This window comes from Xyrauchen texanus, chromosome 47, assembly GCF_025860055.1.
Source record: "Xyrauchen texanus isolate HMW12.3.18 chromosome 47, RBS_HiC_50CHRs, whole genome shotgun sequence".
In the NCBI taxonomy this organism is placed as follows: domain Eukaryota; kingdom Metazoa; phylum Chordata; class Actinopteri; order Cypriniformes; family Catostomidae; genus Xyrauchen; species Xyrauchen texanus.
Genome location: NC_068322.1, coordinates 4,574,963 through 4,599,836, shown reverse-complemented (window position 1 = coordinate 4,599,836; position 24,874 = coordinate 4,574,963). Strand labels below are relative to the sequence as shown.

The window sequence follows — 24,874 nt, the reverse complement described above, 5'->3', positions numbered from 1 at the left end:
TGCACAGTAAAATGGCTGAAACCAATATGGGATTAAAATTTCAAAACAACATGTATCATGTACAGAAGAATTAAAAGGTTTTGCATTGTTTTGTTTCTCAAAGTTTGGAAGGAAGTTACAAAATTGGCCATCCAGAGAATTAAGAAATGTGTTGGATCAATTTCAGTCCTGGTTAACTTGTCTCTTAAACAAAAGTGGCTATTGCTATAAACATCTTGTTTTGTGTTTGTGTGCTGTAAACCTACTTTTGTAAAATGTACATATTTTGTTGCCAAATCTAGCATATTAAATATACACTAACTGCTAGTGCTTTTGTTAAACAAGGACATTTTATCAGTGTTGTATTCATGTCTAGGTGATGATGTTTCCTCTCAAAATCGATTCTCATTACAATGCAAATATACAATAGTAATCCAGTTGTGGAAGTTGTTTGGAGAGGACTTCAGGGGAAATTAGTTTTCTCCTGGAAGATAAAGATTAGCTAGACTCACTCATTCCATCCCATTGTTATAAAATATTTCAGTGTATTTAAAAAAGACAAGGGCTTTCATAATGAAAACAATGTGCAGCTAAATCAAACCAAGGTTAAATTATATGACCTGTTCTTCTAATTTCTGTTACATATTTTTGAGTTCACACCATTACAAAATTATTTTTAGCCGCTAATGTCATATTCCGTAATCTATTCCGTAAAAAAAAAAAAGCTGTAGTTACAAAAATACAATGGAAATGGCACTAACTGGCCTCTGAAGAAAGGACTATTCCACATCACACCATGCTATATAAATATTACACTGCTCAATTCTACTCTTGTGAAAATGTATGATCAATTGAGGCCACAAAACAAAAGCACTGTTATGTCTTTCAGATGTACAGAAATCATGTGCCTCAAAAAGGTTCTACATTTCCAGTGTTTCTGCTCGATAGTTAGTGAAAGTGTTGGATTTTTTTAGTGTAAGATCAACTACTTGGTTCTTGCATTGCCTTCAGCTGATCAGAGGGTTATGCGAGTCCTTGCTCCATCATCCACAGGCCATATGACAGAAAATATCTCAATACCAGGACCTGTTTGTACTCAGGACAGACATCCAACAGAAAGTTGGTCTCATTCCCTCTCCACAAGAGATTCTGTGCTGGAGTTAGTCTGAAAAATTGCAATAAGATGTCATGATTTCTTCTAAACATCTACTTAAAAAAACTAATTGAACCTGACAGTTGTCTTCCACATTAAAACTGGGTAATTGAATTGAAAGTAATTAACCCAAAAAAGACAACTCTGTCATCATCTACTCACCCTCCAAACCCATACACTAATTTCTCCCATGGGAAACAAAAGAAGAAATTTTAGACTAATCTTTATACAGATCTTAACATTTGTCAAGTTCCAATATGGACAAAAACACAATAGAAGCATCATAAAAGTAGTTAAAATTACAGAAATTAATTAGTTGTTATTCAATCATTAATCTTGTTCGCTACATGATTCTTTTTCTTTTTTCTCCCCAATTTGGAATGCCCAATTCTTAGAGCGCATTAAGTCCTCATGGTGGCGTAGTGACTTGCCTCAATCAGGGTGGCGGAGGACAAATCTCAGTTGCCTCCGTGAACGAGACATCAATCCGCGCATCTTATCACATGGCTTGTTGAGAGCATTATCACGGAGACATAGCGCGTGTGGAGGCTTCACGCAATTCTCTGCGGCATCCACGCACAACTCACCACAAGCCCCACCAAGGGCGAGAACCACACATTATAGCGACCAAAAGGAGGTTATCCCATGTGACTCTACCCTCCCTAGTAACCGGGGCAATTTGGTTGCTCAGGAGACCTGGCTGGAGTTACTCAGCACACCCTGGATTTGGACTCGTGACTCCAGGGGTGGTAGTCAGCGCCTTTACTCGCTAACTTTTTATCTATCTAAATTTTGTGTTCAATGGAAGATAAATAAATGCATGACAGAATTTTAGTCTTTGGGTGAATTATTCCCTTAACTAATTTATTTAATAATAGATTCACCTGAGCTTTGTGGATTTGCAGACGTGCTGGCTGTTTCCCTCCCAACTGTCTTTTGCTTTTGTGTCGTGGTGGTTTCGGCCTCATCTAAATATGGATACCTTTTGAATATTTTTTTTATCTGGTTGAAGAACTTCCAATCCACCTTCTCCCCATTATTTCTATTTGTAAAAAGAAGAAAAAAAATATATATAATTCATATATTTGATTTGTTCTTTTATACAGCATTACAACCACGTTTGAGGTCGTTGTTGTGTTTACCTGTAACTGTCCAGACACTGGCGGTAGCTGGCCTTCAGTCTCTTGATCCTGGTCCGACACTGTTCTGCTGTCCTACTGAAGCCCTTCTCAGCCATGGCCTGAGCGATCCGCTCAAAAATAGGCCTGCGTATGACACTGACTTTAAGCTTCTCCTGGATCTTATCACTCCCCCAGATGGATAAGAGCGCTCGTGTCTCAACGTCACCCCATGTCAGCTTCGGACCCTCCCCAATGGGGGGTTTGGAGAGAGCTGCTGATTCTGGACATGCAAACACATTTTCAAAGATCCAAATCACTTAAAAGTCAACATGAAATGGCATCTCCAGTTTTGGTTTCATGATTATTTTATATTTCTGTAATAGGCCCAAAAGAAAAGAAAGTGTAAATGATTGGCATGACCAATCTTCAGATGTACATTTTGCCAGCATACCTGAATCAGAATCAGTAATGGATTCCAGCTCGCTGATGTCCTGCACATCAGATGTTTTGGCAGTGCTTTCCTTTAAAAGAATCTTTTCCAATCGATCGTAGAATTTACACTCTTCTTTGCTAAAACAATAAGAGTAGAATCTGATTTCTAAATATTGTACTTCAACTCTATGTTCAAAATAACTGCATCAATCATTACTACATACATTACTATTTGTGCAGTATGTATACTGTGCACAGTTTGCATATATTCTGAATGCATAAAATACCATATGCTGAAGTTTTTAAAGGTTTGTGCATAATGTTTACTCTATTTTACATTCTTTTTTCAAATAGTAGGCAGTATTTAGTTTTTACTATTCAGTAAGCAGTAAACAGTATTTATTATTCTATTCTGAACATAGCCTTTAATAATAAATATTCAATGCAATTACAGACTGTAAGACAAGCAGCATCTGAGGTGAATATTACTAATAAAACTAAAGCCTTAGTTTCTGACTCACCTTTCATAGTAAAACTGGGCTTTGAGTCGTTTCACCCGTGAGTGGCACTGTTCGCCCGTTCTGTTGAAACCCAAAGCTGCCATTTTCTTTGAAATATATCTGTAGATGTGCCTGTTTTTCAGGCAGCTCTTGAGGCTATGTTGCACACGACCCTCTCCCCAGATCTCCAGCAGAGCCTCGGTCTCCTGGTCTGACCAGGGCATCTTCCTGCCTGATTCAGTCACTGCAACCACTCCTGCCCACTGGGAATCTGAGGAAGAATGAAAGGATGAAGAGAATCAAGTAAACCTTGGCTGGATGGACGGACGGACAGACGGAACATATGGATGGATGAATGAATGGAAAGATAAAACGGATGGATGCGTCAGATGGCTGGAACAGATGGATGGATGAATGGAACAGATTGATAGATGGAACAGATAGAGTGGATGGATGATGGAACAGATGGATGGAAGGAACAGATAGAAAGGATGGATGATAGAACAGATGGAAGGTTTGATGGAACGGATGAATGGACTGAGAAGATGGATGGATGGATGGAACAGATGAATGGACAGAACAGATGGATGAAACAGATGGACGGATGGATGGAAAAGATCAAACGGATGGATGGAAAAGATCAAACGGATGGATGGATGAAACAGATGGAATGGATGGATGGAACAGATGTATTGATGGATGAATGGAAAAGATCAAACGGATGGATGGATGAAACAGATGGGATGGATGGATGGAACAGATTGATGGATGAATGGAAAAGATCAAACAGATGGATGGATAAAACAGATGGAACGGAAGGATGGACTGAGAAGATGGATGGAACAGATGAATGGACAGAACAGATGGATGAAACAGATGGACGGATGAATGGAAAAGATCAAACGGATGGATGGATGAAACAGATGGAACGGAAGGATGGACGGAACAGATGGATGGATGGACGGAACAGATGTATTGATGGATGAATGGAAAAGATCAAACGGATGGATGGATGGATGAAACAGTAGGAATGGATGGATGGAACAGATTGATGGATGAATGGAAAAGATCAAACGGATGGATGGATGAAACAGATGGAATGGATGGATGGATGGAACAGATTGATGGATGAATGGAAAAGATCAAACAGATGGATGGATAAAACAGATGGAACGGAAGGATGGACTGAGAAGATGGATGGAACAGATGAATGGACAGAACAGATGGATGAAACAGATGGACGGCTGAATGGAAAAGATCAAACGGATGGATGGATGAAACAGATGGAACGGAAGGATGGACGGAACAGATGGATGGATGGATGAAACAGTAGGAATGGATGGATGGAACAGATTGATGGATGAATGGAAAAGATCAAACGGATGGATAGATAAAACAGATGGAACGGAAGGATGGACGGAACAGATGGATGGATGGATGGAACAGATGGATGGATGAACGGAAAAGTTCAAACGGATGGATGGATGAAACAGCTGGAATGGCTGGATGGAACAGATGGATGGATATCACATACCTGCATCCTGATCATCTTGTTCATCCGTGGATAAGTCCTCATCCCCATACACCTGCTCCAGTTTATCATAGAACTTAAAACCTACTTCCTTTATGCCACATCTAGAGGAGAACAATAATGAGGACATTATTAAACCTTTAACACAAAGCTTTTCATAAAACCATCCAGTTATTTGTCAAGTTAACAAGCAAAAATAACTAACTTTTTCTTTTCATAACACTGTTGGTAATTCTTCCTCATGTTCTTGATCTTCAGTCTGCATTGCTCTGGTGTTTTGAGGAACCCCTGACTGTTGAGTTTCTCTGCTATATCAGTAAACACGTGGCCGTTATGGACGGAGCCTCTCAGGGCATTCTGCACCTCATCTTCTGCCCACACTTCTATGAGAGCTTCAGTTTCTGCATCTATCCAGAAGCCTGATGATATCTGCTCCACACTGCTGCAGGCCTCCTGAGATACTGAAGAAAGGGAAAAAAACTACTTTATTTATTTGGAGAGATTGTTTGAAATTACACAGTCCATTATAGGGCCAGACCATATGACGGTATAGGCTTTGTATCAGCAAGTAGATGTTGCTGTACCATTAACACCATGGTATATCTGCGACAATAAAAAATCTACACCAAACAGAATACTATAGTTTTACGGTTTAAACATGATATAACTCTTTTAGTTCTTATAAAATAATAAAATGACCTGATTTGGTGGGGATGATGGATTCATTATCTGGCACTCCAGATGCTTTGAGCGAAGAATTCTTTTGAAAAATGTTTTCCATCAGATCGTAGAATTTGAAATCTATATGCTCAGCTTCAGGTGAACTGCACATAAAAAACATTGAGATCATAAGCAGGACCTAAAATTGTTTTTTAAAACAATGCATTTCATTTTGTGGCTATACACAGAAAGTGCTCCCACTCAATAAAAGCTCTTCTTAGATTAGTTTAGTATTTCTAGTCATGTTCAGCAGGTCAAACTCAAAAAGCTGTTCCATTTTCCATTCATTATTTTTCTCCATACAATTTTTGCATCCCTGATAGCAAATATTTGGTACAGCATTAAACCATGATTTTTACCATTTTCTATAGATGTTTGTGAAGTCAAAATGATGTCACATCATGGGTTTCAGTTTTATGGAATGTAACAGGGTTGCATGTAAAATGTGGAACACAGCTTGATATAAAATATTTGGTCATTAAAATGTTTTAATAATTTAAAATAGTTTATAATACAAAATATTTATAATACAACAAATTGAATATCAGTTCAATATATAATGCCAAAATTATGGTAGGCAAAATATTAATGAATGTGCCATTAATGGGTTTAAATGGGTGTTGACTGACCCAATGCGTTCTCTGCACTGACGGTAACTGATCTTCAGCCGTTTGATTCTGGTTTGGCACTGCTCAGCGGAGCGCGGGTAGCCGTGGACGTTCAGCTTCGCTGAGATCTCAGAGTAGATGTGGCCATTGTGAGGGCAGCGCTGCAGGTTCTGCTGGACCTGTTCATCACCCCATAACTGTAGGAGAATCAACGTCTCTGCATCCGACCAGGCCACCTTCTTCCTGTCATCCGTGCAATTCACTGCTGTTTCTGTGTGTGGTGATTATAGGAGCACATATAAAAGTTGAATTTCAGTGTCATTTCAATGTTTTAATAATACTGCATAAGAGCGTCTGGATCATTGCATGTAGTCAATAAATATATTTTGTTCTTGAAAGCATGTAGTACACAACAGTTGTGCAGGTGTAGATATTTACTCTGACTGACAGCAATTCGTTTACAGTTTTTCTACTCAATTATGTGATGCATCACAATCAATTTCTACAGTTATTGAGTTTGTAGATTTTAGTCCATGTCTATAAGGGTTGAAGAACTATATTGAACTCCTAAAAGTTGGCATATGCGTTTAACATTAACAGCCTTTCTTTTATAAAAACAAAAATAAATAAATACTGACGACTCATCTTGCACTTGCAGAGTCAATATCAAGCGGTTTAATTGGGTCTTTAAACTAATAATTCACCCACCAAAAATGAAAATTCTCTCATCATTTACTCAACCTCATGTCATCTCAGAAGAGTATGACTTTCTTTCTTCTGCTGAACACAAATATTTTTAAAAGAATATCTCTGCTCTGTAGGTCCATACAATCAATGCATGTCAACACAGTCCAAAACTTGGAAGCTTAAAAGCACATAAAGGCGGCATAAAAGTAATCCATATGACTCCAGTGGTAAAACCCATGTCTTCAGAAGCTAAATTATTGGTGTGGGTGATCAAAAATGTTTTTTACTATAAATCTCTACTTTCACTTTCACATTCTTCTTCTTTTGATTTTGGTAATTCACATTCTTTGTGCATATCGCCACCTGGAGAATTTAGAGAATGAAGGACTTAAATGATCTGTTTCTAACTCACACCTATCATATGACTTCTGAAGACTTTGATTTAACCACTGAAGTTGTATTTATTACTTTTATGCAGCATTTATATGCTTTTTTGAACTTCAAAGTTTTGGAACCCATTAACTTGCTGACTTAAAGAGCTGAAATATTATTCTAAAACCTGTGATCAGCAGAAGTAGTAAATATAATCATACACAAGTAAATGACGAGACAATAAATATTTTTGGGTGATCGATTTCTTTAAATCCACTTATCATTAAATAGAATTTTCATTGTGATGCATTGATGCATTTTTACAGTCCTAAACATTATATTACTGGAACTATGGAAACAAATTCATACCTATATCCTGGTATGTGTACACTTGGTATTCACTATCCGACTCTTCATCTTTGACCTCTGTCAGAAGGTTGTGACTGGACTCCTTATTACCCATAATTTTCTCCATCTGTTTATAGAATTTAAATTCAACTTGCTCTTTGCCCTCCAAGCTGTAGTTTTTGGACAAAAAGAACAACACAACACAATAGCACTTTCAAGCAGCTAGTCTAACACAAAGGCAGCTCTTAATATGTTTCTCAAACAGGTTCTGCTTTCCCTCCATCAGGACAATCTAGTGTGATCTTAAAGAGTAACCATCTAAACTTTCTTTTTAATCAATATCCCGTTAAAGAAGGTGAAGCACTCACGGGTTATTCTCATAACACTGTTTGAAACACTGCTTCAGTCTCTTCACTCTAGTCTGACACTGTTCCTCCGTTCGGATGTAACCTTGAGCGCCCATCTTTTTAGAGATCATGTCGAAGATGTGTCCGTCTTGCTGGACTCCTCTCAGTTCTCGCTGGGTTCGGTCCTCTCCCCAGATACTGATCAAGGTTTGAGTCTCTAGGTCTGTCCATGGGACATTCCTAGTATCTTGAGAGGACATGACAGAAAGAAACTGATTTAAATTTTACATAGTTTTACACATCAAAGCTACACTATATAGAATCGACTAATGTGAACAGCTTGAAGCAAGACTTCAGCAACACTAAAATGGAACTGAAACCAGCAATCCAAAGTGCAAAATCTGAGTTACCCTCTTGTCCGGCATTACCAAGAAACTCCTGGTCAGTAATGCCCTGTTCATCATGCTGTCCTGTGGACTCATCGGCAACTGTGCCATCGTTAGCATTGATACTGAATTCTTGGTTTGTGAAGGAGTCTTTCCTGCAGAGAATTTTCTCTAGCAGATTGTAGAACTTCCATTCAGGTCGCACTGTTCCTTTCATACTGTCAAACAAACACACATTCACTTCAGTTACTGGGACGGGGGGGTGAATGTCTGACTTTCTACAGCAGAATAAAAACAAATATTTTTAGAAGAATATTTCAGCTCTGTAGGTCCACACAATGTAAGTGAATGGTGATCAGACCTGTGTAGCTCCAAAAATTAAAAAAGGAAACAGTAAAAGTTATCCATATGAGTGAGAAACAGAACAATATTTAAACAAAATTCTAAATCTCCACTTTAACTTTCACTTTCAAATGTGAAAGTGAAGCTTAACAGGCACCACATGAGACTTTCGGATGTAAAAGTGAAAGTGGAGATTTAGAATTAAAAAGGACTTAAATTTTGATCCGTTTCTCACCCAAATCTATTATATCACTTCTGAAGATAGGAGTCTTATGGATTACTTTTATGCTTCCTTTATGTGATTTTTGGAGCTATAAAGGTCTGATCGCCATTTACTTGCATTGTATGGACCTACAGAGCTGAAATATTTTTCTAAAAATCTTTATTGTTTGTGTTTTGCTGAAGAAAGAAAGTCAAACACATCTGGGATGGCATAAGGGTGAGTAAATGATGAGAGAATTTTCAGTTTTGGGTGAACTATCCCTTTGAGTGTATTTATGAGTTAGTAAACTCACTTGCTTTCATGGCATTGTCGAAAGCTCATTTTCAAGCGTTTGATCCTGGTGTGACATTGTTCTGCCGTTCTGGCAAATCCTCGCTCGGACATCATCTTTGAGATGAGGTTGAATATGTGGCGGTTGTGGGCACAGTCTTTTAGAGTCCGCTGTATACTGTCTTTCCCCCATATGTTGATGAGACCGAATGTTTCTTCATCTGTCCAAGGGACTTTAGAAGCCTCAGTGGTGGGGTAAGAAGCCTCGTCTAATAAATTATGCAAAAACACGTGAAAATCTGTGGATCACTGTTTAGAATGACAAAAGGGACTACATGATTACAGAATTTTCTTTTTCTTTTCTCAGGTTGAACAATCCCTTTATCTCCTTCAAATTCTGAGTAGATTGTATCTTGGGAAGCTACAGTTTCGAAGTAGCTTCCCCAACACTGCTTATAACAACCTCACCTGTGTACGCCCCCAAGTGATTGATAAACGTGAATTCTCTGGACACTTCAACGTCATTGTCTTCTCTTTTCCTTTTATTGGATTTCCCTGGTGTTCTTTTGCAGCTTGTCTGATTCCTAGAATGAGCAAGTGTTCCTCTTTGACTCTTGTTTGGCAAGTATTCTTCATCATTATCATCATCATCATCATCATCTTCTTCTTCTTCATCATCAACTTCATCCTCTCTCTCCATCAGTTCATTGGTCTCTTTCTTGTGTTTTCCCTTCATAGCCGACCAGCCAGAGATATGGAAATCAGATGTGGTTATAGAACTTTGGCAATCATCTTCAAGACCATCTGAATCGTTTCCTAATTCAGATGGGTCACCAGATTCTGTGTGGTTGCTGGGTATGACGACTCGACCCAGTGGAAGAGACTCTGCAACAGAGAGAGAAATGAAATGCGTTATATCTTTTAGATATGCGTTTGGTTTATTCTAATGCAGAATGATTAAGTTAGACTAGTCTGTCTTAAAGCAACTGTTCACACAAGAGTGAAAATTCTCTCATCATTACCCACCCTCATGCCATTTCTGATGTGTAGGACTTTTTCTTCAACAGAACACTAATGAAGATTTTTTAAAAGAGTATCTCTCATTCTCTCAAGCCATGTATAATAAAGGTCCTGATCAGACATGTTTCTTAGTTTAAAAAACAGCTAGTAAACATAATGCAGTGGGCTCGCTGTAATGTAAAAACCTAACTAGTTGACCATCTTGCCTATACCTAGTTAGGACCTCTCTAATGAGCACCCCACAACTGGTTTTCTTTGCAGCTGTCCATTTGTGATTCAGGTTACATTGATGAAACTGTTCCATTGTAATTCATTTTGTAGGTGTCTTCTGGCTCACACCACAATCACGGATGCAAGGGAATGCACCTGAGGCACAGTCACAATGTAATTGCATAGTGTATTCACACATCTGATATAATCTTTCACATGATTATGTGGGTAAATAGAATGAGTAAACATTAATTTGATGCATGTAACATTCATATTTGTACCGAAAAACTTACAAAGTTTGTACTGAAACATAAAAAACATTCTACCATTTTCCAGAAGATGTCCATTAGCTCTCTGATGTTCAAGGAGGATCTTCAATTGCTTTGGGACAGAAATTGACTGAAGACACTCATCCAGAAGAGAAGGACAACCCCTGAGCCATGAGGCCATCTGAGGAATAAAATCACATTGATACTGAATTGACCTTCTAAATGGTACTGAACTGCTAAAGGATCACAAAGTACACTTTAACTCTGACCAAGAGCAGCTAAAAACAGTGAACAGAACATTGTAATATTGCGTTTATTGACGTACCTGTGAAAGATCTGGGACTGATATCATTCGATCAAGCTGTAGGAGGAAGTCTTCCATAAGCGTATGAAGTGTTTTGTCGAACTTTGGGCCGTATACCATCGGGAAAACATTCTATTAATTGTAAAGGGATGTAAAACTTGTAAATGCACTTTATTACACAGGAAATAAAGGCAGCAAACATGGAAAGAGTATAGTAAATGTGTATATGGGTAACCTTGAAAAAGTTCTCTCTCTCTCCAGGGTTGTTGATAAGGGTCTGGACAAGGTCCAAAAAGCGAGTCTCAGATTCTTCAATGTCTTCGTCAACCTGTGGATAGAAACACCATGTCCATACAGTCCTCAATCCCACCTCCAAACCTTCTCATCATGGCCCAGGACAAAATGTTTTAAGGGTGGGCCCCCCACATCACAGGGCATTGGACACCATTCCCAGTTTTCCGTCCATAACGACAGCTCTGCTTCTCATACCTCACTGAGTGTGGTGTTCACACGAGGAGCCCGAATTCGATCCAAGTGGGGCTGAAGATTGTCCAAGTCGACTTGATTTTTAACACGGCACAAATCCAGAAGCAGCTATACAAAATAAGAGACACTATACTGCAACTAATTTTCTCTATAGAAACAGAACATTAATGTTTTTACATGGTGCACTAAAATGATATGTTACTTTGTGCCATGTCTTACCCTTGCTCTTAATCCAAGAATCAGCTGGGCTCTTTGACGGTAATTCAAGAGCTCTGGCACAGCCTCCGTCACCATGGTTACAAATTCCTCCAGCATCCCATAGTGCTTCACCTGTCTCTGTTCTGTCACCTGCCACATGGCTGCAGAGAGTAACCTCAATGGAGGAACCATGAAGCTCATCAATGAAAGGGGGTCTGATTAACAAGAGATGCAATAAATCATAAAGACTCAAGCAAAGGGAGAGCTAGAAAACAATAAAAAAAAGACCATGCAAGTTGCATGCATTTGAGTGACATGGTGCGTTACAAATAATCAAAATATATTAAAATGTTCTCTTCTAAAATAATGCATGATAATCGTAGAAATCAAATCTGACTGAATTTACTACATTGCTATCGCTTTAACATTCTGGTTTGTGGTGTTGTATTTTACCACAAGGAAAAAATAGACCGGGAAAAGCAATTACACACCTTCGATTGTCTTCGTCCATAGCGCGTCCATTCTTTACAACTTCAATCAAGTTTAAAGAACCTCGAAATTAATCTTTTATCCAGCCGTGTGACATAATTCAGAAGAAAGGGGTTTTCAGTCAGATTATTTACTGATTTAACTGTGTTTTCCACCTGACCTTTTTGTTCATTTGTAAACACGAGACTGGACGACGCAGGTTCCGGTCTAATCCGCTTTGGTCTGGTCTACAGTGTATTTCGACTGAGTTCTCCTCTGGTGGTCCAAAACCATATCAAACTGGTTTTGATAATGCGAGGCCACATCACAAACCAAACTGTCAACCCAGTTTTTTCTGCTCGCGTTTGTTTACTCGTGTTTTTAACGTTCATTTGGATTAATATAAAGACTGGTCTTGGAACAGATGGTTCAGTGCCACTATGGAAACAGGAGATTTATGTCAATGTTGGTCATATTTAAGTGACTTTTATTATGAAGGATGTTTTTGTGGATTTCCGATTTGGCTCATGAATATTACTCTAGACATGCCAGCGTAATCTTCCTGGAGCTGGAGCTTCCCAATGGCTCTGGGGCTTCCGATCACGATTTATATTTAATATTCATGAGTCAAGTATACCAACGGGTGTCATTGGTCGAACGTCACGTAACGTGATTAATATTCATACACTAAATCTTAGCCATAGCAGAAATTCATGATTCAAATGATAGATTCGCGTCTTTCATTTAGTGTACAATTAAATCCTCCCTTATGGTTTATTCAAAAGTTACATTAATCTAATTGATAAATAATTAGCTTATTAGCAATGATACACTTTTTTTTGTTCTCTTCAGATTTTAATAAAATCCCCAAAATAGCCTTTTTTTTGTTGTCGTTTTTTAAACAACCCTCCATAATATCTTTATTATTGCTTAATTGTTAAAACAGTACAATTATATATCACAACTCCATTAAATAGGATTCACACAATATTTTCCAAATAATTTCATGATATATATATATATATATATATATATATATATATATATATATATATATATATATATATATATATATATCGTATATATATATGACTTTTCCAGACATTCTAATTATTGGCTAAGGATTTTTAAAAATCATTATTGTATTTTATAAAGTATTTCAGAGCAGAGCGTAACTAGAGAATTGTATATTCACTACAGAACTTTCCATACACAATTACATAGTTTGCTTAGATTATAGTATTTTTATTAGGTGTGTCAAAAAAAGAAATAGAGCTGATGGATTAATTTTTTATATAAAGTACACTTTATTTCAAAACCTTACAAATGTTCACAGACAGACAGAAAGCAGAAAAAAATAAATAATAATTTAAAGTAGTCTTTTGAAAATCTTGTTTCATGCTTAAAACATGAACTACCACTAACTTGTAATAAGTGGGACGTTTTGTAAATGTCAAAAGTTAAAAAGACAAAGACAAAATCCAAAGAACTATATAACTTGATGCAAACCAATGTGTCTCAAATGTGTCTTGTATCTTGCATGAGAAAGTACTTTACAAGCTTCAAAATCATTTAGCTATAATCGGAGCATCCATTCTGGACCACTGTTTCAGAAAGGAAATGCTAATCTAGGGCTAGAACTCAAACTGTGACACAGGGACAGTTTGGGTGCATGTGAACCCTGATATAATGTATGCAACCTGATCTACACAGCCAGATACAGGGTGATGGGGCAATGGTCACTCCCCATGGCAGTGTTTCGAATCTTGCTGTCACACAGGCCCGGCAGCAGGGCGGACGACAGCACAAAGTAGTCCAAACGCCAGCCCACGTTCTTGGCCCGAGAGTTCATCATGTAGGTCCAGAAGGTGTAGGCATTGGCTTGTTCCGGATACAGCTCCCGGAAACTATCGTTAAACCCAGCCGTGAGAAGCTGGGTGAAGCCCTCTCGTTCCTCAGGGGTGAAGCCGGCATTCTTGCGTGTTACCCTTGGGGTTTTTAAGATCAATCTCTTGGTGGGCCACATTCAGATCACCGCACAGCACCAGGGGCTTGCGCTGGTCCAAACTGCTCAGGTAGGCCCGAAATCTACGTCCCAGGTCTTGCGATAATCAAGCCTTACCAAACCCCGACTGGCATTGGGCACATAAGCTGTGACCAGAAAGAAAGATGGAAACTCTGCAGTGATGACCCGACCCTCTTTATCATGTTCCTCCTTATCTATATTGAGGGAGAAGATGATATAGTCTTGTAAATGTATGGATATAGTGCAAAAGATTAGATTACATTTTATATTAACTAGATTTGTCACTTTCTAAATAAAATGTGAGTGGTGCTAGCCCATAAAAACTTGCTGCCACAATGCCAAAGTGTTGCTATGTCATTGCAAATGTGTCCAGAGTGTTTTTCTAGCTCATTTTTATGCAGTTGATAGTGTTCTGGATGGTTGCTTACATTAAGTCCAGAGCCCACCCCCAAGTTTCTATGATATTCTGGGCCCTAGTCTCAGGTCCCTCCTTCAATGCAAGTCTATGTGCTTTTTAAAGAAATATTCCAGGTTCAATACAAGTTAAGGCAGTCCATATACACTAAAATACACAATGTTTAAAAAAAAAAAGACTAAGCCATCCTTACCAATACCATAGGTGACATTGAGAGGTTCAGTCTTGCACAGCATCGCCACCCCGCTGTAACCCTCCTTGTCCTTTGATGTAGCCCAGTACTTGTGTGGATACTTGGCCATATCCTTGATCTCAGCTGGCAGGGCTTTCTCAGCACACTTCGTTTCCTGCAGACACAGCACATCTGGATTCTCCTGACGGACCCACTGCAAGCAGACAAACAAAGAGAAAATGGTGGAAAATGCTCATACCATACCTCTTCTAAGAATCTGATTGCCATGGACTTACTAAAACACACACAGACTGGTTTGACTGCTTAGGAAAGGATCATACAATTCATTGCAAACAGAATCAATGGGAGGATTTTGCGAACTTTTGCAGCATGCAATGCCAATTAGGCACAAATCATCTGATCTCTTACATCAAGGCCATTCTTTTTCACCCATGCACGCAGGCCATCCACATTCCAGGAGGTGATCTTCATGTTGGCCGCACGGCCATCATTACTGGTCATCTTATCTGGGGAATCTTCATACAGAATTGGGGCCTCCGGTTCTTTCCCCTTTTTCCCTTTCTTTGTAGGTGCTGTGAGAAAAGGTACAATATGTTCTCTGATGCAATCTGTAAACCTGCCAATTTTTCTTCCATATTATGAAAACACTGTACCAGTTCCATTGTCAGTCTCTCCGTCCACAGATTCCTCATTCTTCTTGGATCTTTTGGGCATGTTTACAGTTGTTCTAAGACCACACAAACGTTGGAAACTGACAGCAAACACACGTATACCTACAAGAGAGGACAAGTGCAATGGCATGTGTAAATGTGTAGTAATGCAACCATCTCACAACAAAGGCCATACAGACTTGTTACCCTCACAAACAAGTGATCAAACTTCGGTACTAAGTCGATACTAAAATAAAAAAAGCGATGGACTGGCGACCTGTCCAGGGTGTCCCCCGCCTTTCGCCCAATGTTAGCTGGGATAGGCTCTAGCCCCCCGCGACCCTGTACACAGGATAAGCGGTTGACGATGGATGGATGGATGGATGGATGGTAATGGTAACAGTGTTTCTGTGGTACAGAGCACTGACTCTATCTGGCACCAGTCATTATGACTGACACACGCTTTTTTGATCGTGTGCTCTGTTACTCCTTGTACACCGAAATGCACAATTAATCAAATTAAAAATTGTGATATGTCCAAGTGTGATTATTAAACCACTAAAGGCTGCAATCTTACTGTGGACAAGCAGTGTACTTTAAATAAATCTGACAGCTCAATCAGTGGAAACTCCACAGACATTGAAAATCATTCACAAGATGTATCAGATGACACAGCAGAGCACTAATCTACTGTGATCCACGCAGCACATGTAAGCTATATATTTATACAATTAAATCACAGCATTTGCACTTTAATCTCAGCTTTATTCATATAGCATTTAGACTATATAAGAGTTGACCAAAGTGATTCACAGTAATAAAAATTCAAACATAAAATGTTAAAATTACCACATACACAAACACCAGTAATCTAATAGAAACACTTTAAAACTGTGTCCTACATTTCATTTGTCAGACTCAAAAGCCAGTGTAAACAATCAGCCGTGATTTAAAAGTCTTCAATGGTCACACTGGATCGTGTGGAGAACTGTTTATCTGGAAAATGACGCTTCCGGCATCACACGTCATAATAAAAGCACGATTCATAATAAAATGCAAGATGCCTGAAATTGAAATAATTTAATAAAAATATATTACAACTGTATAGTAAAATGTAATATTCGCTGTAGTAGTAATAATAATAATTCAAAATATCACAAGCTGAAAAGTTGAAAAGTTAGATTTTCACTTGTTATTGATTAGAATTGATTGATTAGACCATTTTATAATGAAATTAAATTAAACTTAATTATTAAAATAACTAAACTGGTATTAGCATATTTGTGCTGTGGTACTGAAATTGGTATAGAGAACCGTTAAATGTCACTGTTATCTGTAGCGTCTAATATATATATATATATAGATCAGTGGTACCGACTACTGAACTTTTGGTACCATGACAACACTATCTAAATGCATGTGATTGCAGTATGCAGCAAATGCACCGCACGCACATATATTAGATACCTGACTATACAGCCTGCAAGTAGCATAAGCACGGCCTGAATGAATGAGACGATAGGAACTAATTGGTCGCGAGCTCAGTTTTTAAAATGGGTGTGTTTACAACGACCAAACGGAAATTCATTAAATATCAATTTGCCTTCTAAATGTAGTTAAATAGCTCTCTCTTACCGAGCACTTTAATCTTTCATTTGTAATACACACATCTGTGTAAGACTATGTACGAGCTTCTCTGTACGGATACAAAGCAACAGCTTTCTTTCTGCAGTGTGCCGTTTGCAGAGTGCATCAGCGCGTGGTGCCCCAGGAGGGGTGCCTGAGTCACTGCCTGACTAAAATGACTCTTCCAAAAATATATTATCTAAACCATATGCATCACTTTCTCATTTAATTATAAAAATAGGTTAAATTAACTATTAATACATATTTTTTTGTCTATAAAAGTAAATTTTACGTATCATAGCCATCATTTTGTCCAGGCATTTTAATGCCATTTTAACTTTTGTTATGGTCCTTTAACCAATGAGTGTGCAAGAGTGGCAAGTGTGAACTGTTAACATAACATAATCGTTTAAATAAGATAAAATAAATCTTATTAATATAGTTATTATTAATAATATCCCCAGCTGTGATGATCTCGACATTCTGCTTGGTATAAACAAGTCTTTTGATCAGCAGCCCATATCACATTTCTATTACTGACAGAGCAGTTTTCTACATTTAGCCATCACTTGATGATATTAATTTCAAAACTATTCATAGATACTTTCCAGTAAATGAATCAATAGATACATCCAATCTATTTATGATAAATTCACATTCTGTAACACATCCATTGAAGACATATGACATCTGTTTACAGTTCTTTGTCTCATTTTGATATATATATATATATATATATATATATATATATATATATATATATATATATATATATATATATATATATATATATATATTACCATGTTACATAACTAGCTGAAATCTACTGGCTTAATCCCAGTAACTGTTATTAGACACTTCATCTAATGGTTTAAAGGAATCATGGATGACTTTTGAATTTCTACATTGGCATCAGGTGCTGCTGATACAGTTCTACTCAGCAGTTAATGAGTCTGTCTCCGCACTTCTATAACTGTCTGGTTTGGTTCAGCTATGAAATCAGACATTAGAAGACTACAAAGGACAGTTCGGACTGATGAGAGGATTGCTGGTTGCCCCCCTGTACTCTCCTCAAGAACTGTACACTTCCAGAAAGGGCTAGAAAAATCACTCTGGACCCCACTCACCCAGCCCACTACCTTTTTGAACTGTTGACTGCTGGACAGCACTACAGAGCACCAGAACCGTCAGGCACAGTTACAGTTTTTTTTCCCCCCTCAGGCTATCCATCTCATGAACAGTTAAAACTGCCCCATTGAGCAATAATGATGTGCAATACACTGTTTAGTCCATTTACATTTATACATATGACCTACCTCTTCTGCCATACATTTCCTAGCTTCTGTGTATAACAGATTTGTATTTAGATTCATATGTATATATATTATTTTTTATTATCATCTCTGTCTTGTTGTATTATTCGTGCACTGGAATCTTCTTTCACCAAGACCAATTCCTTGTATGTGTAAGCAAACTTGGCAATAAAGTTCAGATGATGGGAATCATGTGTAAAGAGAGAGGTGCTCGACTCTTTGCCACAGATGAGAGGTGAGAGGATCTGGACATTTGAAAATGGTAGTTATTGTTCAGGCACACCACAGAATGTACTCATGGAGCATTTGTGCTCTTCTAGACATCACTGCTAATCTGATGATGGCTTGTGTTGAAGACTATTTCCTCTACACATTGTGTCAGTGTCAATGATTGTGAATCTGTGCAGGTTTTGTATAGAAAATGGTGCAATGATTGCACAGACCAGTTGGGAAATGTTTTGCTTGGGTCATGTCACAGAGCTACCAGATTCCTGGATTACACAAAGGTAAACAATTTCACAATCACTTTTAATCACCACGAGCCCACTGATTTCCATTGCATTTTATGATTAAATACAAACCCCCAGATAAGACCTGTCTGTGAAATTATCAGTTTCAGATACAGAACAGATGAAGTGGAGGTCACATGGCGAGACTGATGTTTGTCTGCAGTCATTTTGAACTGATTATTAATGGATTTCAGTTGCACTGAATAACATGTTAGTGTTGTAGAGATGCAGTCCACTTCCCCTGTTTATAAGAAGGTATTGATCCCTTTATTCAATAAAACATCTTTTTTTTTTTTTCAACAGTTAGATCCAGTCCACCAGTTTAATTAGACATGCAGCATTTCATGCTTGCTACATAGAAATCCAATGCTTGAGTCAGCTTTGGCTTCTTTTGGTTTCATTTTAATAGGCAGAGCAAAAATAAACAAATAGCTGGCCACATTGTGTCTGAAATATGTTAAAAATGATAAAATGGTAGCCCTGTAATATAGCACAGGTGATAAATCAAGTTGAACATTATTCATTAACATTAAACCAATATGTGCTAGATCAGGGGTTTTCAAACTTCTTGATGCCAAGGAACTCAAACATGATGATTAGGCAGCTTAATATTTTAGATATGTATTCCCTTTTATACTGTGTGAGAAAAATAGTAAGCATTATATTAAAACAATGTGTAGTATACAAAATTAAACAATTTGCAGTTATTTTGAAATAAATAAAATATTACTTAGTAATTATATTGAGAGCACATCTTTTTTTCTACCCTGTGTCGAGTAATATTAGATGTACAAACCTGAAGAATTGTTTTTTAATTTAACTGAAATTTATTTACTCATTATAAAGCAGAACATAAGAATAGTGTCAAAATTGTTTATTTATTTTTATTTTCCGCAGACCCCCTAGCACCACCTGGTGGTTCCCAAGGGGTCACTACACCCCAGTTTGAAAACCCCTATGCTAGAGCACACATCAAAAAACAATACAAATAATTTTACAACGTTTATTTTTTTTTATTATGCAACACTGTTTGATTAAATCTCTGAACATCTTCCAGTGTAAATTATTTGTATTTCTAAAAAAAAAAAAAAACATTTGTTAGGTCATACACAGCAACGGATTCCTATTAGGACTTATGACCGACATTCAATTTAGGTGAAAAACAGCATTAAGACCAATAGACATTTGAAGGTGCTGCCATAATGTGCCAGCTGCACCTCTGTAAACTTCATGAGAACAATTTATGTGGGAAGAAAGGGATTATTCAGGAAAGGAAGACTGATGAAAAGACATTCTGCATTTGGTTCTAAAAATGAGCTGAGTCCTTAGAGAGAGGCATGACGTGTTCGGCTACAGGTCAGAAAGTGCTCAATTTAACCATTCGCACACAAGCAGGAACAAGGGAGGAATAAAACTGATTTCTTAACAGTAAAATTGTAGTTCATTGAAATAAAATTGCAGCATGAAAAGCTTTTTTTCTTAAAAGAGACAATTCTCCACCATTAAAATGACAGAGGTATGCAGAGGGACTCTGCGCATGAGGCAGACTCTGTTGTAAGGCAACCGACAAGTCCAAGACATCTATCTTCAGGGGGAAAGTGTCTCAGTATAAACATTGTGGGGAAGATAACCTGAGTGTGATGTGTATGTATGCAAGTATGTGTGTGTTTGTTGAGCTGTGTTAGTGTGCGCTAAGCTGGTGACTCCAGGGTGTCATTGTACCAAACAACCCTTGCAGGATCTGAAAAACAGAGAATCTGTTAGTGACTGTCATAAAATATATAATTTTCTACTCAAGACAGATTTTGTTAGGGGCCATATCATACTTTTTTATCCCTCACTTAATCCAAACCTTTTAGTAAAGTGTGTAACACCAAACAACTTAAAACCTTATCTTAAAAGGAATATTCCAAGTTAAGCTCAGCATTTGTGGCATAATGACGATTGCCACAAAAATTGCGGTTACAGTAATGCACTAAAAATGGAAGTAAATGGGGCCAGTCCATATACGTTAAAATACACAAGATCTAAACTATGTGTGTGTTAATATAATTTGATTGTGATAAATTCACTTACTAACCTCATCTGTGTAGTTATATCTAATATTACAACTTCAATGCCATAACAACTAAACCATGTATTCTCGGTATATGAAATAACTTTACATAGATAAGGTCAGTAAGTAATTTTAACACATTAAAATAATGTTTACAATTATAATGTTTACATCTTGTAGCTATACATTTGAAAGTGTGTATTTAAGCATTTATGAACTGGCCCCATTCACTTCCATTGTAAGTCTCTTCCTGTAACAGGTTATTTAATAAACACTGGACGAGTCAAAATTATTTTTTAGACCCTTTAGATTGAATGGTTCTCTTGTGGAAGTTGAGAATGAGTCTTTTTCCAGCTAAGTTCAAGAAATGCTCTAATCACCGAACTTCTAAATTTTACAGTATGTTTTTTTCCACAGTACATCAAACTCTTATATAATAAGTATCAAAAAGATGTTATGACCCTTCTAACATACGAAGACATTTTGAAAAATATACCTTGTTTTTGACCCCATAATATTGCCTTCCATTCTGCAGAACAAAAACAACCAGAGTCAGGTCAGAAAGCATAGATCATCATGGTTTATATAGCCAAAACAAACCCCCAATGACACAATGTCTTGCATGACCACAACATCAGATATCATCTTACCGCGTGTGTGATACTCCAATGCTTCCTCCAGGTGGCGGCAGCTGAGCAGCAGTTCCTCTGACCTCTCAGAGCCTCTTGGAAACTGAATGGGCAGATACTCTGAAGAGGACTCGGCTGGTTTTTCAGTAACGTCTCCAGCGACCGGGTGGACAATTGGACTATTCTCCAGAATTGCCTGTGGCACATCTGCCACTGGGCCATCGCTGATAAAGCTGAGACCCCACTGGTTCTGAAGCAAGACCCCGATACCCGGGGGCTCCTCGGCTGCCCCAACAGAACCTCCCCCTGCCTTAACCTTGGAAGCATAGCTGACAGCCGGCTGCAGCTTGGCAGGGCTGTCTTTCACTGGAAAAGCAGGAGGAGGTTTGAGCAAAGACACGCTGTTTTCTACCCATCTTTCCTTTTGTGTCTGATTCTGACCGGTTCTGGATGGCCTCAGCCCATCTCTCCGAAAGCTTCTTCCTTTATTTGGGCCACGCCGCTCTCTGTCCCGATTGGGGGTGTAAATGTGGCCTGGCCCGTTAAGAAAACCTTCCGAGTTGATCGGCGAGGCTTGACGAGATGGTTTCTCCATCCTGGATGAACAGCCCCCTCCTCCCCCACCGCAGCTGCCAGAGCCGGGGGAGAGGCGACGGTTTCGGATCTGTGGTTCGGGTTTAGAGGGTGACACTAGGACGGCCGGATCACACAAGGGGTCGGACTCACACACACCATTGCTTGACTCCCATGTACCTGAAAGAAATCAGATGCAATTAGAATCAGTTATCAAATGTCTCAAATGAATGCAATCCGTAAAAAAACAAACAAAAAAAACAACAACAATTTAGACCAGTTTTTTGTATTGCTTAATTTTATTAGGTCTGTGTATCCTCAAGCAATCAGTCATTTAAACTCTCCTTTGTAAGCAAACCATTTTTCTTCCAAGAATCATAATAACTACCTAAAAATAGACCTAATATTAAAAACAGTGCATGGGAGGAATGCGTAGAAATGCCCCATGCAAACCAATGCTGCTCGAGTCATTCAGCCACGGCAAGATTTAACTGGAAATTTCTAGTAGGCGCCTCATTCCCATCTGCAGCCGCAGAGAGACCTAATGGGACAAATTTAGCTATTTCTGTAAATGTTTCCCTTCCAAAAACATGTATATAAATACCCCAATATTGATATCGGATTTTTTTACTTTTTGGTTTAATGTCGCTTACTACAATACCCAGCCCAGTCTGCAAACAACACTTAAACACGCACATAATACAAGTACCACAAACAACTATATTCTAATTCACTATTTTAACGAAAAATATAAACAAAAAGAACACTTCCATGATAAAAAGTATATTGTTTAAGAGCGTTTGGACGGCTAAATCTAACAGCAGGCCGCTTGTGTTTGGACGTTTAGCGCCCATAACAACCGCTCAAGAGACCAAACCAAGATCACCACCTCACATTTAACACCTTTAGCTCGTTGTTTCAGATCCATTAAAGAATATCAACGTCGTGTTTGGATTTGACATGCCGCAAAAAGATCCTGAAACGTCCAAGAGCAAAAGTTTCATAAGACCGTTTCATCCCGCTTAAGCACACAACTTCACATTTCAAAATACTTCCATTATTGAACGACAAACAACCGGTAACTGGTTATAAAGCAAGCGATATACACTCAAAAGAAGCCCATTACCTGTTTTGATATGCATTTCGGTATGATAATCCCAGGTTTTATACGCTGTTTGGACTTTACAGTGAATACGTGTGTGTTGCGTAGCGGCGTTTTGCTTAATTCGATCATACGGAAGTGGCTGTCACAAGGGGGAAACGGGGCGCGACAACTTCCGGCGAGAAGAAGAGCGGGAAAGACATGTGACTATATTTGAAATCTGTTTGGGTGGATATCATTTTTATTACATTATTTTGTCGGCAAACTAAAAATATTAGGCTATGGAAAGTTGTGTGTAATTAAATGAATATTCCAGGTTCAATATCAGTTAAACTCAACCGACAGTATTTGTGGAATAATGTTGATTACCACATAATTTAATTTTGACTTGCCTCTCGTTTTCTTTAAAAAACACAAAATCGAGGTTACAGAGAGGCTCTTACAATGGAAGTAAATGGAGGCCAATTTTTAAATGTAAATATAATCACTTTAAAAAAATAATATAGCCAGAAGTAGGGTTGCCACCCATCCAGTAAAATGCGGGATGATCCCGCATTTAAAGATAAAATTATGCATCCTGTATCAAATCAATTATGTAATACGATTTGTCTCGTAAGATGGTCAGATGGTGTCACGGTGAAAACGTTCCAGATCACTAATTTAACATTATTATAATTTGGAAAATGTGCCTATAGGTGGGTAGCCTAAAGGACCCACCATAGGAGTCATAAAGACAATTACAGGTGAAGGAAGAAAAAACAAAATACATATAAACCAACCAAAATAAACATAAATAAGATAAAGGAGACAAATAATCGAAAATATAAAAATAAATATCAAATTTAAATATATATATTTTTTTAAATTTAAGTCAGGGGTCAGGAAAGTTCTAATTTCAACATATAAGATGTTGTACGCTTATTAACAATTAATAACGCATATTAACTCTATGCATTTACTGTGGAGGATGTGGTTAGGGGCCATGATCCCCCTGTGTAAAGTTATAGCCAATTTTACAACTAGACATGAGGATGTAATGTCAACTAGGGATGGGCATTTTGATCATTTTGTCTATCCTACTTGAGGACTAATTACTCATCGAGTTCTCGAGGGACAATGAAATGTACATAACTGTATATATTAGGAATGGTAAGATTCACCGATTCCCATTGGTGCATCAGCATAAAAGTTAATGATGCGATGCATTGATTTTAAAAAGTGTGCATCGGATAAGTTAGCATTTGTATCGCGATGCATCATTTCTAACTTATTTGCATTGGTTACTTAAGATTCTGTTTTCTAACATATGCATATGGATTTTTTGATTGCTTTATTGGCTTCCATTTGAAGCTTAATTTTCAACCGTTTGTTTTCAATATTCATGAATGTTCACATATTCAAATCAAATCAAATCAAATCACTTTATTGTCACACTACATGTACACAAGTGCAACAGTAGGTGAAATTCTTGTGTGCAGTTCCGAGCAACATAGCAGTCATGACAGTGACGAGACATATACCAATTACAATAAACAACATACTTACACAACACAATTTACATATCAAATGTACACATACTTACACAACACAATAATTATGTACAGTAGACAATACACACAATATAGAATACACAATATACAATAAGTAAGAGTATATGAAATATATATATAAGTAGTTGTATTGAGGAGAATATGTTGACAGTCCAGTGTGAGATTATAGATGAATAAAGTGCAGTGCTAATTATTGATCCTGATAGATCAAGTGTTCAACAGTCTGACTGCTTGGGGGAAGAAGCTATCATGTAGTCG

At 37.8% G+C, this 24,874-nt stretch overlaps 3 protein-coding genes across 3 annotated transcripts; all 3 read right to left on the bottom strand.

The window, feature by feature from the left end:
• Positions 1-1,003: 1,003 nt before the first annotated feature.
• On the bottom strand, positions 1,004-12,209 carry LOC127638813 (uncharacterized). The gene is made up of 20 exons (XM_052120558.1): positions 11,998-12,209; positions 11,528-11,721; positions 11,312-11,416; positions 11,058-11,150; positions 10,844-10,954; positions 10,576-10,699; positions 9,488-9,904; positions 9,042-9,288; positions 8,209-8,402; positions 7,820-8,045; positions 7,473-7,621; positions 6,066-6,315; positions 5,416-5,540; positions 4,922-5,177; positions 4,720-4,820; positions 3,207-3,456; positions 2,705-2,823; positions 2,275-2,533; positions 2,017-2,174; positions 1,004-1,144 (listed from the first exon to the last, which is right to left on the bottom strand). Exons 1-20 carry the CDS (start codon positions 12,026-12,028, stop codon positions 1,140-1,142), a joined length of 3,414 nt encoding a protein of 1,137 aa, XP_051976518.1. The 5' UTR covers positions 12,029-12,209; the 3' UTR covers positions 1,004-1,139.
• Positions 12,210-13,280: 1,071 nt separating this feature from the next.
• On the bottom strand, positions 13,281-16,443 carry apex1 (APEX nuclease (multifunctional DNA repair enzyme) 1). Its single transcript, XM_052121095.1, is given in 7 exon segments — positions 13,281-13,955; positions 13,957-14,057; positions 14,060-14,194; positions 14,609-14,801; positions 15,017-15,180; positions 15,262-15,381; positions 16,161-16,443. Coding segments are annotated over 7 exon segments (996 nt in total). The 5' UTR covers positions 16,168-16,443; the 3' UTR covers positions 13,281-13,679.
• A 2,496-nt stretch (positions 16,444-18,939) lies between these two features.
• On the bottom strand, positions 18,940-23,204 carry LOC127639148 (uncharacterized). The gene is made up of 4 exons (XM_052121021.1): positions 23,091-23,204; positions 21,413-22,144; positions 21,259-21,291; positions 18,940-20,447 (listed from the first exon to the last, which is right to left on the bottom strand). Exons 1-4 carry the CDS (start codon positions 23,104-23,106, stop codon positions 20,398-20,400), a joined length of 831 nt encoding a protein of 276 aa, XP_051976981.1. The 5' UTR covers positions 23,107-23,204; the 3' UTR covers positions 18,940-20,397.
• Between the last annotated feature and the right edge of the window lie 1,670 nt (positions 23,205-24,874).